Raw genomic sequence first — 21,857 nt, forward strand, 5'->3', positions numbered from 1 at the left:
ACCGATTCAGCCCGTTCCTGTTCTGCCTGCTCGTCAACGACCTAGTTCGTTTACCCGACTCCGATTCTGCCTACTCCCTTTGTTACCTCAGCCTCCATCGATTACCTGTGCTTCGACCACTCGCCTGGATTACTGACCGTGAGTTTTGCCTGTCCCCCATGTACCGTTGCCTTATTGTTTGCTTCCCTGTGTATCACCTGGCTTGTTTTTTTGACCTCCCTCTGTTTGCCCCTAGTTGGGATTCCGTTGGGGTTTTCCTGGCTCGGCCACGCTGGTCGCCAGCCGTTTCCACCCGCAGCCCAGACGTCAATCCCCGGACTCAGTGGCTTCACAGAATTATTATTCCTTCTGTGTTGTATTTTTCCATTTGTTAAAGTGTTAAATAAAAACACTCGACTTCACTTCTGTTCAGTGGTCTTGCTTTTGGGTTCAGCTGTTGTACTTAGCCTGTTACACTTCTCTTTTTGTGCAACAGCAGTTTGAGGAACTTGGACTGAAACCTACAGACCATTATTCTCCTCTACTCAAACGAATCAGCTTTAGCGTAGAGCGCAAGTTTCAAATTTTGCATCAGAAATGTGCACCATCAATAATCAATGATGCAGTAAAAGGAATTACTTCTTATGCAGAATACTAAATATTTATTCTCTCGTCACTGAAGTGAATGAAAATAACTTAAGGTTGAAATCGATATGGTCTCCACTCATTCTGTTTCCTCTTTTTGACCAAATGCAGCCAGTAAAAAGGACTTCTCCATTTATGGGTTTATATTTTAATGTGAAGTGTAAAATACTGTTTATGAAAGTGTTTTAAGAAACTAATATTGTCACTGTATGTAGAGCATAGATGTACTGTATATATGCAGGTCTTGGATGAAAAAGGTCATCCTTAGTGCAGTTAAAAGGACCTTAGTACAGACCATGGACCAGCGCAAGTACATCAAGTTTCAGTACACTTGTTGAGTAAGAGTTAACTATTAAAACCCATTCCACTACCTGTTGTTATGACTAGGGCTGTCAAAATTAATACATTATCACGAATTAATCCATCATCACGATTAATCTGATTAAAAGTGTTAACGCAATTAACCCATCTATAGTGCAGAATGACTCTGAACGTCTCTGCCAATGCATTTCAGGCAGTTTGTCCAAGTAGAGTTAGTGTTGTACATGTGCAAATGGGCAGTTGATCCGGTAGTGACAGGCAGCAGAACCAACCCATACAGATGGAAGACACTGAACAGCACATTGGCCCTCTGGATGGAAATATGAGGACAAAAAAAACAAGATGGAACAGTTGTTTCCAGTTGTTTTGTTGAAACTGTTGAAGGTGTTTAATAAACACGTTAAATGCATATACAGTTTATTCCCTTCTTACTTGAGTCTGTTTGCTCATGCAAAATAAAATGCAATATAGATTAAAAATGAATACTTAATTGTGATTAAGTGAAATTAATCCACAGCAACCCTGTGATTAATGTGATTAAAACTTTCAATCGTTTGACAGCACTAGTTATGATTAATGGTTACCTTTTTCCTTTTTTTCTAGTACATTCATTCATATTCAATTCAGGTGGCTGAATCTATTCTTCCCATGAATTAAGTCATTTCCACCATAAACTAATGACACAAAGAAGTTAGTAAAAATGAACCACAAGGCAGAAAAAGATGTGTTTGATGCAAAAGATGTGTTTGATGCTTAAAATTTCCTGGGGGTAACCTGCAGTATTCATTTTTTCAGAATCTACACTCCAAAAGATCTTGTTTTAGATCCACAGACCAGGTTTTATGCCTGGTGTTGCTCAGCCTTTGGATTAGAGACCCATCTGTCCTTCATAGGCCCACATTAGGAGACCTGCATAACAGTTTAATAGGTAAACACTCACCCACACACTCCTCACCCACAGCTCCACACCTGTCCTGGACTGGAACTGGTCACTCACTGACAGACAGGAAAAAGGCAAGATGCTCTTCCTGTAGGCGCAAAGGGTACCTGTAGTGAATTACTAGCGGTTCTGTTCAGTAGCTTGTGTTATAGCTCATTGTGAAGTAAGTGTGAGTACTAAGTCACTGCTCCGTCAGTCACTCATGTTTGCTCCTTCATGGGCTGTTCCAGCACCTGTAGTGACCCAGACTCATTTTGTCTGATTACCTGGACTGTGATGGTCTGGTCACTGACCCCGTGCAGCAGATGCCAGTTTAAGATGACACATTATCGGCCAGTACTGGGTTGTCCCTCTAGGACAATGGTGGAGTGCAAAGCTCACGGTTGCACAAACAACAAACATGAATGCATGGTTTCCACTCAATCTCTCTCACTGACTGCTGCTTGTTTACTCGCACTCATCACCCAGAAACAACAATGGTACATCACTTCTGGTCGGCAGTGGCTGCTCCTTATAGGTTCTGCCCCATAATTGAAATAAAAAGGTCCAGTGTGGTGCATTTATGGAGATTTTTTTACTGAATTTCTACCTCTCTTGCTTATAAGTCTTAGGAACCAAGCAGTAAGACAACCAGAAGACAGGACTAAAGTTTCACTTGTGGGTTTTTATTTACCCAAAATTATTTAAAAAAGGATTACAAATGATAGTTTTAACAATTAAATATTTAAAAGCGGTCAACATAACAGAACTGTGCTCAAAAATAATAGCAACTAAGGCTGAGAACACAAACTGAGGTATCAAACAAACTGACCTCACAAAATCAGACAAAGGGGAAAAGAAAAAATGGATTGGCCAAACATTAAACAAGCAAGGGGAAAACAAAATGGACACTAATGATAACTAAATACAACTGAAGCCCCAATAACATTAAATCCCCCCATGCCAACACAGCCCATGGTTCCTTCTGATGAGGTGGCTGCGGTATATAACTCTGCTCCACCCTTAGCCACACCTTTTCCCCACATCAGGATGGTGCCAGGACACTCTACACGGTAACTCAAACAAAAGAACCAAGGATTAATATAACAAAACAAATCATTTAATTGTCACCCTACACTGTTAATATATGTGCACCTATATTACAATGCAAGATTAAAAAATAGAGAAATACAAAATAAACTAAACTGTGTATGTTAAATGACTAACTGCAACTGAAAACCATGTGCTGCTAACCAAACTTATAAAAATAATATGATATGAAACTAATAAGGGGATGGTTTGTTTGTGAAGATGTTACCCTGTGTGGCTCTGTCCATCACAATAAGTAATACACAAAACACAATTAATGTCTTAAAGGTGGGGTGCAAGAGGTTTTCCTGGAGCATTTCTTACTATATGGGTTAAAATCTCCTTCACACCCTGTATTGCGGCATATAAGCTTAAAAAACAATCCAAACGCCGCGGCAGGCTAAGACATAAGGGTTTACACTGAAGATGCGTCAGACTCACCTTTATAAACGTTCATGAGGTTTATTATCCATATTACAAGCATAGGAAACAAGCACTTACTTCAGTCGTCGTATATTCAATGCTGTGCAAAGATACTGTACCCTCATGGCCAGTTACAAAGACAATAGTGACGGTGATAACGATGATAATGATGGTCAAAAGAAAGTTTCTCCCCAGGCTCACCCCGCCGCCATGATCCAGGCCACTTACACACCCAGGTGAGCACAGAGACTTAAAAGACAACACCACACCCACAGTGCCACTCGTAAACAGGTGCTAATATCATGACGTCACACAAATAAGAGAAAAACAGAAAAAAAAAACAAAACACAGTGCTTATGGCTCCTACACCTTGACCAACCAATTAATTAAATGCCCTAACACAAAAATAAAACATTTTAGTCACCTGTGGAATGGACAAGACTGAAAAAACACCATCCAATCATTTTAAGCGACCCATCGAAATGATTGAACGGTGATATGTCTATCAAGCTCAACTCCCATTTGTCCCTCCCCCCTCTGCATGTACCCCTCTTCATGCATGAATCGTGCGTTCTCAGAGGCTTGGAGCACTTGTACAAGAAACGAAGCAAGAGCCAGAGCGTGGCTACATTAGCTATATTAGCATGGAAAATTCAGTGGCAAACTGTTTAATTACTAACATAAATCACTACGAAATGTAACGTTAGCCAGATAGGTATGAACTTGGGCTGTTCTGTAAGAGCGGGGGGGGTGTTGGAGGAGACTGAATGAGGTATGCATGGATAGAGTCCGAACTGTTATGTAGTCTGATGGCTGTGCTCCTTCTTGAACTGGGGCTGTAAAAGTCTGGTGCTGAAGGAGCTGCTCAGGGCCTCAGTGTGGTGCAGGGGTTGTCCATGATGGATGTTAGCTTGGCCGACACCCTTCTGTCCACCACCTCCTCGATGGAGTCCAGCAAACAGCCTAGGACAGAGCCGGCTCTCTGAACCGGTTTCTTCAGTCTCTTCCTGTCTCTGTCCATACTGCCCACTCCCCAGCACATGAAACCAAATAGAACTGCAGAGGCCACCACAGTATCATAAAAGCCCCACCCACTCTGAAGAACCTCAGTCTCCTCAGGAGGTGGAGGTGACTCTGGTCCTTCTTTAACAGGGGGTCTGTGTTGTCAGTCCAGTCCAGCTTACTGTTGAGGTGAACACCCAGATACTTAATAGAGTCCACTATCCCAATGTCCAAGCCCCGGATGTTCACCTGTGTGTTGTGGGGGGGACCTGCGGAAGTCAATCACAATCTTTTTGGTTTTGCTGGTGTTCAGGAACAGCTGGTTCTGCCCACACCAGTCTAAGAAGTCTGTGATGACCCCCTGTTTGTTCCCTTCAGACACACAGCCAATGATGGGGGCGTAGACAGTTGTGTGAGGGGCAGAGGTGATGGTGGGATCAGCAGAGGGGGGCTGGTGTTCTGGAGGGGTGAGAGGAGGGACATGAGAGGGTGGGGGCCGGAGTCAGGACAGAGTCAAACCTGTTGAAATACAAATTCAGCTCATTTAGTGAAGTTCAAGAAAAAACAGAAAAATACAGAGATATAGTAAAAAATTCAAAAGAAAGGAAATCACAAAAGAGAACTGCTCCAACTCATGACCACTCATGTGACGCCATCTTGGAATAAATAACATAATATGATTATGAACTCTTTACCACGAATCAGTAGTCATTGTCAGTCCTAATAGTGTGTCCAGTCGTACCTCTTCAGTCCACAGAAGCTGACACTCGTTGGGCAATAACATCATAATCAGGTGAAATGTCTCTTTTTCTCAGAGACACATAAGTTTGGTCTTCTTGATTTTGCTTCAGCTTTTTTCTTGAGATCCTTTGGAGAAAAATAAGGGGTCAATATGTGTTGGTAGTCTGCACTGTGGGATCTGCAGTATAGAATGGAGCTGTAGTAACATACCAAAGGAATAAGAGGCAGATGATGACAAGGATGTTCACAATTAGAGAAACAACAGTGATGGTCAAAAGAATCGCTGAAAAGCCTCCATTCTCCTGCGCAAAACCTGAACAGCACAATATAGACAATACAGCAAACAGTTGAAAAGTATTACCACATATTTACAAATGCTTCTTCCTTCCATACACTTTGGTTAATCTACTGTTAAAACAGTCATGTTGATGTTATATAACAGCATTTCAACACTAAAGACCCTCTCAGTCCCCATCATCCATGATAACAGACTGTTCACTGATCACCATGTACAGACTCATTGGACTTTTTCTGTGATGACCCTTACCTTCTCCAGTACCTTTTTTTGGCTCCAAACTCAACACAAACTATGATTTATCTGAGCATTTGTGCCAGTTTATGGTTGTTTTTATGTTGTGGTTTATCTTAGATGTTTGTTGATATTGTGCATATATTTTATCAAATGAAGGTTAAACAGAATTTAAAAAAAAAAAATGGAGGAAGAAAGCATGTGTTTAGAAAAAATATCCTTTTGATGTAGACAAGGCGTAAGTCTTATGTCTGTGGAAGATGCCAATGTGTTCTAGAAAAGCCCTGAATGGAAGAAGCCAAACACAGGCTCTAATGAGGACCTTCTGTGGTTTCAGCAGTTTGTATATGGGAGGGTGAAGGGTATTCAGTTGGATTCAATCTGAGACGTCACCACTGGACAACACTAAATATTCCACACTGAACCTTTCAATCAAACATATGCTGTTATAATTGTAGTTAATGTCTGTAACTGGTCTTTGTGTGCTGTGTGTGTGTTTTGAAGATACTTTTCTCTGATGTTCTGATGATGAGGTTCTCCACTGCTTCTCCGTATTCATTGGTGCTGACACACTGGACATCTGTGCTGCTGAGCTCTTTCACTTTTACAGTGATGGTGCGGTTGATTGTGTACTTTGACACAGTGTAAGTGCCTGAGTATTCAGTGTGTTTGTCCAACAGAGGCCATGTAATGGTGGGTAAAGGAAGCCCCTCACTGACACACACACAGGTCAGGACCTCAGACCGACTTACACAACCAGAACTCTTTTGGATCTCTGGGAGAACTGCAAACAGAGAAATGAATCCCAACATCACTGCAAACATCCAGAATATTCACAATCATCACAAACTTCCATGACAGTCTACTTACGAAACACAGTTATGTCGACATATGCTGTAGAAGTCTTGCCCTGGTATTGTCCTGTACACATGTACTGTCCAGAATCATCTGCTGTCATATCATGGATAACAAGTGTGGCTGATCCAGTGTCATTCTGCAGGTTTGTGTTGGTTCCACTGGGACCAAGTTTAGCCCAAATGATGACGGATGGAGGAAAACTGTCAAAACTGCAGGTCAGATTCAGAACATCACCCCTCTTCACTCTTCTGTCTCCAGTTATTACAGGTTCCCTCATGTCTATGAAGCAAATTTAAAGCAAAAATTAAAGTCAAATACTGAAATGCAGGAAATAAAAATAAGTTTATACATGTAAATATTATTAGTACAGTTAGCAGTTCTTGTGGTTGTATATTCTTGATCTGTGGATCAGCAGACCGGACACTTTATTTGCGGGGCAAGTGAAATAATTCCACAAAAGCAGGTTGAAAAAAAAAAAACTCGACCCGTGCATTGTCCTTGAAACATGGAAATTTACCATAAATGTTGAAGATCTAGAGATAAAAACATGTATTTTTACTATGTGAATATGATACCCTCTTGCAGGGCTCATGAAGGTATACAGTAGGGCATTAACAAAAAAGTCGGTTTGTCGACACGTCTGTGGCACAAGTCAACGTTACTTTGGAAAGTTGACTAGTCATGTGTTATTCTCTCTCTCCCTTCCATCACCTGACAGCACGTGAGCCTTCATTCAACTCATGTCGATACTCTCATCTTTCTACATAAAAACATGGAGCACAAGGTAGTGATGTGTGGCTCAGCGGACCTGGGTCAGGTTGGTGCGGGTCCAAAAAATGACACTTTATTTGCGGGGCAAGTGAAATAATTCCACAAAAGCAGGTTGAAAACAAAAACTCGATCCGTGCATCAGTAGTGCAAGGCCAAGACCGAAGGAAGAAGACGACTCAGAGGAGGATTATTAAACTGACTGTGATCTAGAAAAACTATGGTCTCAGTAATGTTCTGTGAACCATGAAAGCACCACCAATACTGAGTAATAGTTTGGACAGCCAGTGTGTTTGAATTATTCTGTTCATTTATTTCATTCAGACTCTTTTCTCTAACATGCTGTGCATCTCGGCTGCTGCTGTCTGAACCTTTTCCTACTTTACGTCGTCCACAGCGTCCACTACACAGCCCCATGTGCAGGCAGAGCAGCAGCTCCACTGACCGCTGCTGTCACTGTCCTGTTCCACTGACAGACTGAGGAGGGCTTTCAGACCCCACACCATCCAGTAACTGTAGTCAAGGGGGGAGAAGTTGAGTTTAAGTGGCTGTAGTTAATACAAACACTCCTCATGTTCCTGGATTATACCACACACACACATACACACTGTTCACAATGCACTATATCCTTTGCACAGACTCTCTTAACACAACAGTCTCCTTTGCACTGACTCTTTGTGGAAATTTAAAACTGTGCTTTTACTATTGTAATACTGTTGTAATACTAGTACTACTGAGTTATTTGATCTTAAAATCACCTTATTTTCACTGGTATATCACCTGATACAATAACCTATGACGTTGATATTACAGGAACGCTGTAAAACGCCAGAAAAACCAATTTGTGGACATTTAAGACCTCATTATTTGTGATTTTCTGGGTTAAAATAAGCGTTTTTGGCATTTTTTGATGGGCCCTTCATACTTTGCGGTGGGGGGTCAAATAACACCGTGATCTGAAGAGAAAAAGGATTTTTGAGACGCCCTATAGAGTATCTATCTATCTATCTATCTATCTATCTATCTATCTATCTATCTATCTATCTATCTATCTATCTATCTATCTATCTATCTATCTATCTATCTATCTATCTATCTATCTATCGAGCAGATTTCAAGACAGTTCAAGGTGTTAGCCTGTTTTCTTTTGGTTAAATGTCTGAGAAGGACAGTCGATGCTTGTGTCTTGCCAGTTTTTTATTCTGCTCTTTACTGTACGTTGTTAATGTTACAGTAAATGTTAATACACATTGCTCATGTGAAGCCTGCTACCGGACGTTAGTCTGGTTTTGTCTGTCTTTTATGTTTGTCTGTCACTTCCTGTTTTATTTTGTTAAGTTTTCCTCATGTGTCTTGTCTGTTGTCTTTACTTCCCTTCCTGGTTCGTGTTCACCTTTTCCCTGATTACCTGACTCCGCCCTGATGTGTTCCACCTGTGTCTCATTGTCTTCCCTCCCTTTTGTGTATTTATACCCTGTCTTTTGCCCTGGTCAGACGCCAGTTCGTATTCTCTCGCAGTCTACTTACCAGTGTTTTGATCCTGTCTGTTCGTTTGCCTACCTGTGTTTCGACCCGTTTTGTCATCCTGTTTTTGCCTGTTTTTGCCTGCTCCCTGTCGGTTTTGTCTGCCTCCATCTGCCTTCCTGGATTTTGACTTCTTTGCCTGGTTTTTGGTACGTGAGCTTGCTTTTCCCTTATGTCCTGTTGCCTGTCTGTTTGCTCTCCCGTGTTTGACCTGTTTCCGTCCCTGACCTTCCTCTGCTTCTCCCTAGTCGGCGTGCCGACTCCAAACCCGGAGCCTAACCGTGGGTTCGTGTCCCTCGCCCGGAGGACGAATCCCTTGAGGACTTCCTTGGTTGCTGTCCTCAAGATCCTGTTCATTATCACAGCCTCTATTTTTGTATTACCTGAACATAATAAACTCTGTAAACTTTTACAGCCGCCTCCTAGTTCTGCATTTGGGTTCTGGGTCCGTACTAGCAGCATCACAGTTCATTGTTGAACGGCTATGTGTCTGTGTTGTTCCTCTGCTGTCAATGTGATGATGTCGTCATACGACTAGTCGAGTCGACTTTGACTTTCTTGACAAATAAGTCGATCTGAAAAAATCTTAAGTCACTAATGCCCTAATATACAGTATATCACCAATAATAATTCTAAACAAGGTCTCCCCGCTCAAAGGTTTTAGGTAATATTTCTTAATCAGCTACTCTGAAGGAAAACGCATTCTAAAAACAGCTGATGTACTTACATATCACTTTAACATCCACTTTTCCCATCAGAGTGTTGTTGATGTATTCTACTGTACAGATGTACTGTCCAGAATGTTCTGCTGTCACATTATAAATGATAACAGTGGCTGATCCTGTGTCCACCTGGATGGTAGTTTCAGTCCTGTTCAGTAGCTCAGTGTCGTTCTGGAGATTGACTTCTATTACATTTTGCACGTTTTTGCCAAATGGTTTTTGCCACATGACAAGTGCTGGAGGGAAACTGTCGATGCTGCATGTCAGATTCAGAGTGTCCCTTTCCTTTACACTTATATTCTCAGTCATTTTCATTTCCTTCACATCTATGAGACAGAACAGCACATTATTAAATGTTATGTTGCATCAACTTTCCAAAATGTATCAGTTTCAGAGAAAAAACAAATAACATGCCTTAGTCAACATTTTAGGCCTAACATACGAGGTGTTACTCACAGGTCACATTCAGCGTCACCGTCTCCTGTGTGCTCTTGTTGCCTCTGAAGTTGACCTTACAGGTGACCTCAGTGCTGTGGTGTTTGGCTGAAGGGGTAAAGGTCAAAGAGGAGTTGCGTCCATGAGTGGTGGTGATGTTTCCTGTGATGTAAGAGTCATCCTCTGCAGATCGTCTCCATGTCCAGGTGATGATTGGATCAGATCCAGAGCAGAGACCAGGAGCGGTGCAGGTCAGTGTGGTCTGTTGTCCCTCAGTCAGAGCAGGAACCTCCACTGTGGGCTTCTGGGTCAGGGCTGATGGGTGACAAGCAAACAACAGCATGAAGATACAGAACTGGAGTGGAGCAGGAGGACAAACCTAGAGGTGTCAGTCACATGATTTGCAAAATATAACATAGAATAGAATAGAATAGCCTTTATTGTCATTGTGTGTACAATGAAATTAGGATCTTAGTTGTTGCATTAAAACTGTGAGCAGATTAAATATACTGAGTTATTGTAGCGCACAAATACAATAATAATATTTGAATAAAATATTCAGTGAGTTTTTATTTGCTGATGCTCATCTCACCTTTAACAGAGACAGACGCTCTGGTACTAAATGTGAACCTTTCATACCGCTGGTTAAGCCAACCAGTCACTTTGAATTGATATGATCCAGAATCAGACTGGTCCAGGTCATTGATGACGATGCTGCAGTTTCCCCGATAGAGGTTAGGTTCCAACAGTGATACTCGACCTCTGAAGCCTGGCTGAATTTCGTTTTGGTTCCGGGAGTGAAAGATGATGTCAGAATAATCACATTTTATTTTAGACTCATCACATTTATGCCAAACTGCACTTGCAATAGGGCTAAAAGCAGTAGTGAAAGAGCAGTGAATGACAGTACAGAGTCCAGCCTCTGCTTTTATTTCTCCTCTACCGAGAGAAATACAGAATCCATATAGACAGACTGGTGTGGTCATCCCTGCATCTGTTAATACAAGAACAAAGACACATGACATTTACATTACATTTGTCTAGTAAATGACAAATAAAGGTCATTACTATTAATTCATTATTTTATCATCCAAAAATAATAACACAGTAAAGAGTGAAGGCAGTTAATGTTTAACTATTTGGTTTTGGTCAGAAGGGGTTTTTTCTTCAGATTCAGTCTTGTCTTATGGACTCAGATGGTCTTGTTTGACTAAAACCTGTGGACCTATTTTGGAAGGTCAGAATAACAGATGATCCTGCTTTTAAAGATCCAAGTCCAGAAGGAAGACACTGTCTATCAGAGTCAGAATTGTATGTTTTTTCTCCAAAATACTGACATTTTCAGCTTTCTTTGGTTTGAATTCTGTACCAAGATGTTCAGATACATTTACATCTTTTAACTGCAAATGTTAGAATTTAATGTGTGCGTCACTGAAAAAGTTCCATTCTAGAAGCGTACCTGTGTCAGCGCTGCTGCCTGTCACTGAGCAGAGCAGAGTCACCCAGATGAGAACAAACATCCTGATCTGACCTTTGAGACGGACGCCTCTCCTTCCACAGCCTGCACATTAAAAAGATAGTCAATTTACAACTGTAACTTCTAGGTCTGTAACAATACACATACCAAACCGAACCGTTTCGGTACACACCTGTTCAGTTCGGTACACAGCTGTACCGAAATGACATAGTATGTTGAAAACAAGAAAAAGTAACTAAAGACGTCGGTCGATGCGTAACTTTAAATCCATGCAACTTCCATACGGACATATTGAAGGAGTGCACATTGACCCGAAATACGAAATAGCAGCTGATATGAGGTTAAAAAAAAAAAACAACAAATATGATGTCAACCTGGAAGGAAGAGACTGAAGACCCTCTGCCATCATTACAGTTCTGTTTGGGATCACATCAGGTCCCGGTGAAAGACAACAACGAGGAAAGAGACGATAAGATGAACATTATTTGTTCTATGTCCGGTAGTTCTCAAACACTTACACCTGTTCTCTCTGTCTTTCTGTTTCTCTCTCTCTCTCTCTCTCTCTCTCTCTCACACACACACACACGCTGTATAATTGAGGAACAGAACCCGGGAGTTGGACGTTGAAAGTATGTAAAGTTTTATTTTCGCTTCATGCCAGCGTTAGTTACGTTAGTTATGGACCGCACCCCCACATATAAAACTGCGCCCCGCCGCTCCCCTCGCTCTGACAAAAAGAAAAAAAAACATCCCCCCTTATGTGTTTTTGACAAATCGCACTCTACACCTCCACACACACATACACAAAGTGTCCTAAACAGTTTGTTCGCTGTCGTAAAATAATTTTGTTGTCAATGTTTCTCTTAAATTTGTTAAGAGAATGCGAGTTTGCCCTCTTCTTAATGTTGCACTTCATGTGGAATTTTTTTGTTATTTTTATGCAGAATGTGAACTGACAGAACTGTGATTTGATTCAAAACTACCTTTCAGAGAAAAGAGCAATACTAATGTTTAAAATACTTTTAGTAATATTTTATTTATTTTATTTTCTATTTGATTATAGCAGCAGAATTATATTATTCCTGTTTTTGTATATTCTATTGTCTCCAAAAATTGGGGGAAAAATGTTTAAAAAAATTCATAAATGCATTAAAGATATTTTGAGGGGTTTTCTGTCCTCCAGTACCGAACTGAAAAAACTGAACCGTGGCTTTAAAAACTGAAAACGTCCCGAACTGAAAATTTTGTGTACTGTTACAGGCCTAATCTCTATCTATCTATCTATCTATCTATCTATCTATCTATACATACATACATACATACATACATACATACATATTAGGCCTGTAACGGTACACGTACCGAACCGAACCGTTTCGGTACACACCTGTTCAGTTCGGTACACAGCTGTACCGAAACGGCACAGTATTGAGAAAAAGAAAAAGGAACAAAAGACATTGTTTGATGCGGAACTTTAAATACGCGCAAGTTTCACACGGACATATTTAAGGACGCATACATTGACCCGAAATATGAAATAGCAGCTGATATAAGGTTAAAAAAAAAATATATATATATATGATGAGAACCTGGAAGGAAGAGATTGGAGACCCTCCACCATCAGTACAGTCCGGTTTGGATCACTTCAGGTCCCGGTGAAAGACAACAACCAGGAAAGAGACGGAGATAAGACGAACAGCTGTGTGGCCCCTGGGAACTACGGTAGTTCTAAAACACACTAGTCTGTCTGTCTGTCTGTCACGCACGCTGTATACCAGAGGAATAGAACTCGGAGTTGGACGTTGAAAGTATATAGAAATAAAGTTTCACTTTCGTTTCACGCCAGCGTTAGTTACGTTAGTTATGGACCGGACCGGACCGCGCCCCCCCACCCTCCCCCACGCGCCCCCCCCGGCTCCGACCAAAAAAAAAAAACAACCAACCAAACAAACAAACAAACAAACCATCCCCCAGACAAATCGTACCTTGCGTGTGCGCACACACGAGTACACACAGTGTCCTAAACAGTTTGTTCTCTGTCCTAAAATAAATCATTTGGTTCAGTTTGTTGTCAGTGTTTCTCTTCAGTTTGTTCAAACAGAATACCAGTTTACCCTCCTGTTAATGTTGAACTACATGCAGAATTTTTTTGTTGATATTTTTCTGCAGAATGTGAACTGACAGAACTGGGATTAGATTTTTGTTGTTTGTTCAAAACTACCTTTCAGGGAAAAGTGCAATACTAATGTTTCAAATACATTTAGTAATATTAATAATTTATTTTATTTTCTATTTGATTTATAGCAGCAGAATTATATTATTCCTGTTTTTCTATATTCTATTGTGTCCAAAAATTGGGGGAAAAATGTTCAAAAATTCAAATGTATTAAAGACATTTTGAGGGGTTTTCTTTCTTCCCGTACCGAACCGAAAAAAAAACGAACCGTGGCTTTGAAAACCGAAAACGTACCGAACCGAAAATTTTGTGTACCGTTACAGGCCTAATACATATATATATATATATATATATATATATATATATATATATATATATATATACAGTCTACTCTCATTAAACCGCCCGCCGTTATACCGCCATTTCTGACTATCGCCATCTGCCAGCCCAGTTCCATGCACAAACAACACTTATACCATTGATTTCCTGACCGTTATACCGCCAGCGTGATTGCCATCGAGTACACATAAATTTTAACAATGCACTGAAACAAACGCGCCAGACGCTGATCGCGACAAGCTACGAGTAGGTCTACGGAACGGCCACCGTTCATTTATCGCAGAACACTCAGTAGGTCAGGATGTCGGGAAGAGGACGTGGGATTAAGCCAAAGCCTCAAGATGATGGGGTGTCATTTCCCGGCACGGTATAATAATGCTTAAAATGTTTCCCCACTTTAAATGATCCCTTACAACATAACAGAATCAAGATTTATTTAGAAACGCAATTAGAACGGGTTAACGGAGGCAGCATAGACATCATATAGTAAAGACATGCACATTATGGACACAACCCGTTGTAACGCCATTTTCGCTATACCGCCAATTTGGCCGTGAACGGAAGTTGGCGGTATAACGAGAGTAGACTGTATATATATATATAGATATAGATATATAGATATAGATATATATTTTAGGGATGGGAGGATTATCCGATGCGTATCGATGTGCCGACACGCGCGTGCACGATCTGAGTGCACCGGTAGACAAGCTGCGAGTGAATGAAAAGTTTGGGATGATATCGCGATGCATCTGCTATTGAATGTTTGTATCAATAAAATTCAATCTGCTCAATAGAACATATTTTTACTCTCATTTAAAAGTGTTACTCTTTATTTGGGTGAAGTTTTTCTTTTCTTCAGACCCACGTTAACGTGCGCTGTGGATTCGCAGATGTGTACACTGTACATGACAGCAGGCCTGGACTGGCTAATCGGGAGGACGGTATAATATTTAGGCCGTGAGGGCCGGAGTTCACTTTAAATATATATTTAATTTTTTTTTTTTTTTTTGGGGGGGGGGGGGGCAGTGTTCAGTCATAGCACTGGGTTGATCACATAATCTGCAGCTGCTGTTCCTGGGCCACCACCCCCTCTACCAGCAAGCTGTTGTTTTTCTTCCTGTTTTTTGCAGACGCACTGTGACGTCATATGTCCTTGCATACAGTTAGTAGCTCTGTACTGTATCTGTGGAGCATATACGATCTGTGCTCTGTAGGCTGTGGATGGTCAGCTGTGTTTACTGTTTGAAACATGGATAATAGAAAGAGTAAGGGTGGTGTGGAGAAGCAAGAATTAAAAAGAGGAAAACTCTAGAAGCAAACGCAGCCAAATGTGCCAAAATCTGCAACTTTTTCACAAAAACGACCTCCCGGTTGGAAACAACTAATGAGGACGATGAACCGGGTAAACCACCTTTCAAGTTAGTTAATTATCGAGTCAGTGAATTGTGTGGCATTGTGGTGTGGAACATAACGTTATGTAATTTAAATAATAGTATGATGCGACGCCACATAACTGGGAAACTTTGTCTTGTAGCTCCTCAGAGTCAGAAAGCAGATCCAGCAGCAGACACCAGACATGAGCCCACAAGTCCAGAGTGGGCAGGTAGGACTGCTCAGACAGGGAAGATTATTAGAATAAATAGGCTACAGTGAAGAGTATGGTGTAGGTCTGTTCAGTATGAAAGGTGCTCTGAGATGCTCCAGGATTCAGCACTACATGAATGAAACTGACACCAAGGCTTTGAAAATAGAAGATTTGTGCTGAGAATTATGAGCATTTTTAAAATGTGCTTTAGTGTCAGAAGCAGAGCCAGGAGCCAGTAGTGATGAGGGGATTGTTCCTGTCAGGATGGAAGGAAAAGGTGAGCTGTTGGAACAGACTGTGTGAACAAGCATTAGTTCCAGTAAAACCACTTTCTAGACCCAAACCATAGTACTGACCTATTTTATTTTTTATTATTAAAAGTGAGACAGTAAATACACAAAGCCCAAAACTGAAAGGCAATAGCATGAAGTAATATCAAATAAACCTGCATATTTAGCCAATGTAAATATCTTAATTGGTTAAGTAAGTCCAAATGTCTGTAGATATTATTTTTTATTGTGATCCAGGTGCAGGTGAGTCTAGAGAAACTGGAGGAAGTGTGAAAGTGAGAGCAGAGTCTACTGATGACAGAGGAGCAGCTCAGCAGTACAACCCTGAACCACTAGGCACAAATGAGACAGATGAAGAGGAGTCTGTTGTTAGCTTTGATTACTTTGGTCGCCCTCAGTCACAGGATATACAGACGTTTTTTTTCTTATCATCCTCATCAAGCCCCTAATATCACTATACCAAAAGTTTTTTAATAGCAAAGTTGGAACAAACTGCAAATGGCTGACTTATTGTGAAAAAAATCAGTCTCTCTACTGCTCTGTTTGTCTCAGGCTTTGCAGAACAGTGTGTAGACCTAACATGTAAGGTTATAATTACATGACTTTAATAATAATTGGTCGTGATCTAAAGTGGGCCGGTCTGAGGTATGAAACTCCAGGGCTGAAAATGAGTCTCAGTCCAGCCCTGCGTGACAGTCTGAGCTCCGCTCATGCACTGTGGCACGAGCGCCGCAGATGAATACTGTACTGTCTGTATGTATGTGAATCTGACATAGAAGGAGGTGACCACATGTGGTTAATGAACGTCAGCTTTTTCACTAGATCAGCTGTACTGAATACTGCCGTACAAACCACAGATACTTCCTTAAACTGTCAAACACACATCTAACAGTACATCCCATAATACCTTGCGCAGGTGTCTCTTAAAGTGACAGAACCTTTTTCTGTTTTACCTACATTACAAATCCATTACATTACAAATTGATTCGGTGAGGAAGCAAGAAGTTGAGTGTTAGAAATATGCAAAGAAACGACTTTGGAAACAAAGTCCTAACTTTTTCACCTGACTGTATGTGAGGCACATGTTCTGAAACTGAACTAAAGACACTTTGTGAAAAGCCATGTTTTTATTTGATAAATAAATAATCAAACTTATTGATTTTCACTGCATTTTTTCCCAGAATGAATGTGTTCAATCAGAATGTGCTTAATCACTCTGTATCGTGATTTAGGTGTGAATCGCATCGCGAGGTGCCATACACGTATATATAATATATTGAATCAGAGATGCTGGATCAAGATGCGTATTGCATCAGCCTTACAACTAAGTTTCCCAACCCTAATATATATATATATATATATATATATATATATATATATATATATATATATATATATACACACACACACACACACAAAACACGCACACACACACACATATATATATATATATATATATATATATATATATATATATATATATATATATATATATATATATATATATATACACACACACACACACACACACATATATATATATATATATATATATATATATATATATATATATATATATATATATATATATATATACATGTATATATATATATACATGTATATATATGTATATATATACGGAAAGCCCAAAGTCCTCTTTTCAGATGGAAGTAAATTTTTCATGTCATTTGGAAATCAAGGTCCCAGAGTCTGGGGGAAGAGTGGAGAGGCACAGAATCCACATTGCTTGAAGTCCAGTGTGAAGTTTCCACAGTCAGTGTTGATTTGGTCTGTCATGGCATCTGCTGGTGTTGGTCCACTGTGTTTTCTGAAGTCTACAGTTAACACACCCATCTACCAGGACATTTTTTCACCTGCCCACACTGTCAAAGGAACCAAAGGCTGGTTCAGTGACCATGGTGTTACTGTGACTGATGGACCAGTAAACTCACCTGACCTGAACCCCAGAGAGAATCTACGGAGGATTGTCCAGAGGAAGATCAGAGTCACCAGATCCAACAATGCAGATGACCTGAAGGTCGTTATAGTCCTGTTTGGGATCACATCAGGTCCCGGTGAAAGAGACGTTGATAAGACAAATGTTGTTTGCTGCCTATGAACTATGGTAGTTCTAAAACACTTACACCTGCTCTCTCTCCCTCTCTCGCTCTCTGTCTGTCTCTCTCTCTCACACAGGCAGTATAATGGAGGAATAGAACCCAGGAGTTGGACGTATGGATGAAAGTATATAAAGTTTCACTTTGGTTTCACACACACACACACCCTGGCTCTGACAAAAAAACAACAAAAACCCCCATCCCCCTCTTCTGAGTTTTTGACAAATCGCACCCTACGCCCACACACACAAATACACAAAGTGGCCTAAACATATAAATAAATAATTTGGCTAATTTTGTTGTCAATGTTGCTCTTCAGTTTGTTTAAAGAGAATACGAGTTTGCCCTCTTCTTAATGTTGCACTTCATGTGGAATGTTTTTTTTTTGTTATTTTTCTGCAGAATGTGAACCGACAGAACTATGATTTGATTTTTGTTGTTTGTTTCAAACTACCTTTCAGGGAAAAGTGCAATACTAATGCCTAAAATACAATTAGTAATATTTTATTTATTTTATTCTCTATTTAATTTATAGCAGCAGAAGTATATTGTTCCTGTTTTTCTATATTCTGTTGTCTCCATAAATTGTGGTAAAAATGTTCCAAAATTCTTCAATGCATTAAAGACATTTTGACGGGTTTTCTTTCTTCTCGTACTGAACTGAAAAAAAAAACCAAAAAAAAATGAACCGTGGCTTTAAAAACCGAAAACGTACTGAAACAAAAATTTTGTGTACCGTTACAGGCCTAGTGTCTGTGTGTGTGTGTGTGTGTGTGTGTGTGTGTATATATATATATATATATATATATATATATATATATATATATATATGTATATATATATATATGTATATATATATATATATATATATATATATATATATATATATATATATATATATATATATATATATATATAGAACTTTCTCAAAACAATAAAACCTGAAAAAAAAAGAAGAATCACTGAAACAGGCAGGTTATTGGTTCAGTGTGAATAAATGGACTATTCAGTCCCTGCAGACATAAGTGGCTCCTTCAACATAAATAAATTATTTGATTAAATTCTGTTTTATACAGATGTCTGTATTTAAAGGTAACAGGCTCAGCCTGATGAGTTGAGTCTGTCAGCTGTGAGCCTGTGATGAGTATTATTGTCAGTGATGTAGTTGTGATACGCTGTTTACACAGCATCCAGACGATAAAAACCAGAGGGTAGTCAGGAGAATGAAAACCTCCTCCAAGGCCCCACAGTTGGTCAAGTACATTCCATGTCTGTGATGTTAGAACAAGTTCAGAATAAACAGGTGTCATCCCTTATTGTGGATCTGTTCCTAAACTGAACGGCTGAAGTTGGCCCGTAGCCTGCCCTTCCAGAAAGATTAATGACAAACAGTACAGCAGTTTAACACAATCACTCCTACACATTCATACTGCTAAGATGTCACATCATGACACAAATGATAGGTGTCATGAGATAGTCTGGATAAGATGTGTAGATAATGACATGTGATGTTTGATCAGGTTTCAACATAAAAACTATTTGGTTAGTGTTAGAAAAAAAGGGTCAGGTCAATATAAGGAAGTGTTAGAATCAATCATTATTTCATTAACATTTAATTAGCATTTAATCAAAATGTAATCATTTTAAAAGATACCTCATATTATTTTACTTTAGATAGTTAAAGTCTTAAGTTTAATCACATTTTAGTAGTAGTTAATGTTTTAAGATGACTCCTTTGTTTCACTAGTGAGTGGTACACAGTAAATTCTGGTCTTTGGAATAAACTCCATGCGAGTTAAAATCAACTCGATTTAAGTGTACATGTGAGACCATGGAATACACTCCAGAGCAGGGTTAAAGTAACTCTTTTCAGAGAGCTGATCTTTTAACTCTTTTCAGGAGTTAAAATTTAACTCTCCTGGGAGTTACAAAAACTAATCTCCTGCAGACTAAAACACAACTCTCACCTGGAATTCATTTTATGTGAACTCTGAAACTCTCAAAAAACACCATATAATGACTTGTTTTTTTTTTTTTAAGTGTGCTCAAACACATGCTATATAGATGCTTAAAAAGTGCTCTTGCATGAAGTGTTTTCTGGGTGTCTGGGTTATGGCTCTGAAGTGAAATGGGATGAACGTCTATGGAGGCATGAAGCAGTAACAGCAGCAGCAATGATCTGGCACCGTACCAGAGCAGAGGAGCCGCTTCTACGGGCTCCTAATGCAGATCTGCTCCAGGTGTGACAGGTGCCAGCAGGTGAAGCTGATAATGAGTCTGAGGGAGGGGTCTGTGGCAACGCAGGACTGCATCATGACATGCACTGTTTGTTCAATAGTTTTGCTCTCAACTCTTGTATGAATTGTATGAATTACCTCAGACTACAATGCAAGAAGCCGTCCAGCTAAAATTAGCATGTTTGACGTTCTAAGTTTGCAGCAAGAGCTAATTTTAGCAGCTGGTTAGCAAGCTGGTTCAAACAGAAATATACACATTATGATACTGACAGAGCTGACAGAAAAGTTCCTTCCAGCCTAATAAATAGCCTTGTTTCAGAAGTAAAATGGTACTTATGCAACGCCTCATATGACGTCCATGAGCACACTGGTCTTCTCTGTTGCTCTGTCCAGAAATCAACACCCATTATGGTGTTCAGTCATGCTCCTCAACACCTGGTAAATGTACACCGAAAAATGACACCATCAAAGACACAAGCTGGAGTTAAACTTACAGAATGAACTCCAGAAATTTAACTCTTTCACTCTTTTTTACCTAACTCCAGATTATTTTACTCCACAAATTTCTTGTGATAGCACATCTTGGTCCACATACTAAAGTGGCAGACTTATGAACACAGGACTTAGGTTTTACCTCAGCTACACTTTTGAATACACATTCACACATAGGATCGTAAACGATAGGAGGTAAGATGTAAACATGGTCAGAATAGGGTCAAACATCTGCTTGACCAAAGAGTCAGGCAGTACCGGTCCATTTTTTGTGACACAACCTACCTAGTACAAGAGCAGCTTTGCAAAGACATAAAATATGTTGCTTAGATAAGGGGGGGGGGACTAGGATATGTATATTTTAATTGTCGTCAAAACAGGTTATATGGCAGAGTCTTAAGGAGCAACGTGAAGCCACCGGAGAAAACCCAACCCACTGAATGGAATAAACAATGAGAAGATGAGATCAACCTACACGTCTAGATAACCATTATCTACTATAAAACACTGGGTCTGGAAAAGAATAGGGAGTCAGACTTTGCGAACTGGCAAAGTATATTGTTGTCAGGCAAATAAAGAGATCCAGGGCTCTGTACAACTAATCAGTTGCTACTTTGTAAATAAATAGTTAACTGAGACCACCTGAGCTCACTGTTATTCTTTATAAACGAACATGCAGGAGAATACAGACACATAGAAGGCAATGAAGATAAAATGTGATTCTCCAACAGAAGACAAAGAGAGAAAAAGTAATAATAAAGTGCACAAAGGAGGAAATGAAACATAAGTTGTTTACGTAAATGAAACTGTATCTCAACAGTGACAGCAGTGTGTAACAACTGTCTGACAGACAAACCTACAAATTCTGTAAATTAAATTACTTCTGTAGTCAATGTTGTCACTGTTACTGTAATAAAAACCTACAATTAAACAGGAACAGTTATGACACAGTTACTATTTACAGCACTTCATCATTTACTGATGCACAGATTTTGATCCTAATCTTTTTACTACGATCACTTGACCAGCAAAACCAGGAATGTGTAAAATATATACCATTAATTAAAAAAAACATAAATAGACAAATACCTCTGTATTTTTTTTTTTTAAATTTCTAAAGCACTATTTTCAAGTTACCATATCATGTGTTACCTCTTTCTTTTCTGTTCTCCCTGCTCTTTGCTGA

At 39.7% G+C, this 21,857-nt stretch overlaps 1 protein-coding gene across 2 annotated transcripts in view; it reads right to left on the reverse strand.

Annotated features, from left to right (window-relative positions):
- The window catches only part of LOC115436091 (sialic acid-binding Ig-like lectin 5), a 55,093-nt gene extending 33,236 nt beyond the window's left edge, over nucleotides 1-21,857 (reverse strand). The window contains exons 1-10 of one of the 2 annotated variants that reach the window (XM_030158814.1): nucleotides 21,824-21,857; nucleotides 11,415-11,516; nucleotides 10,548-10,949; nucleotides 9,977-10,270; nucleotides 9,526-9,846; nucleotides 6,519-6,785; nucleotides 6,157-6,432; nucleotides 5,330-5,432; nucleotides 5,121-5,245; nucleotides 3,868-4,897 (exon numbers count right to left, since the gene is read on the reverse strand). In XM_030158814.1, the coding sequence (XP_030014674.1) occupies nucleotides 5,125-5,245; nucleotides 5,330-5,432; nucleotides 6,157-6,432; nucleotides 6,519-6,785; nucleotides 9,526-9,846; nucleotides 9,977-10,270; nucleotides 10,548-10,949; nucleotides 11,415-11,475 (1,845 nt within the window). In that variant the 5' untranslated portion in view covers nucleotides 11,476-11,516; nucleotides 21,824-21,857 and the 3' untranslated portion in view covers nucleotides 3,868-4,897; nucleotides 5,121-5,124. Of the gene's footprint in view, nucleotides 1-3,867; nucleotides 4,898-5,120; nucleotides 5,246-5,329; nucleotides 5,433-6,156; nucleotides 6,433-6,518; nucleotides 6,786-9,525; nucleotides 9,847-9,976; nucleotides 10,271-10,547; nucleotides 10,950-11,414; nucleotides 11,517-21,823 lie in introns of those variants that run through there. The other variant, XM_030158815.1, reaches the window with a different exon arrangement.

Source organism: Sphaeramia orbicularis, chromosome 16 (genome assembly GCF_902148855.1).
Source record: "Sphaeramia orbicularis chromosome 16, fSphaOr1.1, whole genome shotgun sequence".
Taxonomy (NCBI): Eukaryota; Metazoa; Chordata; class Actinopteri; order Kurtiformes; family Apogonidae; genus Sphaeramia; species Sphaeramia orbicularis.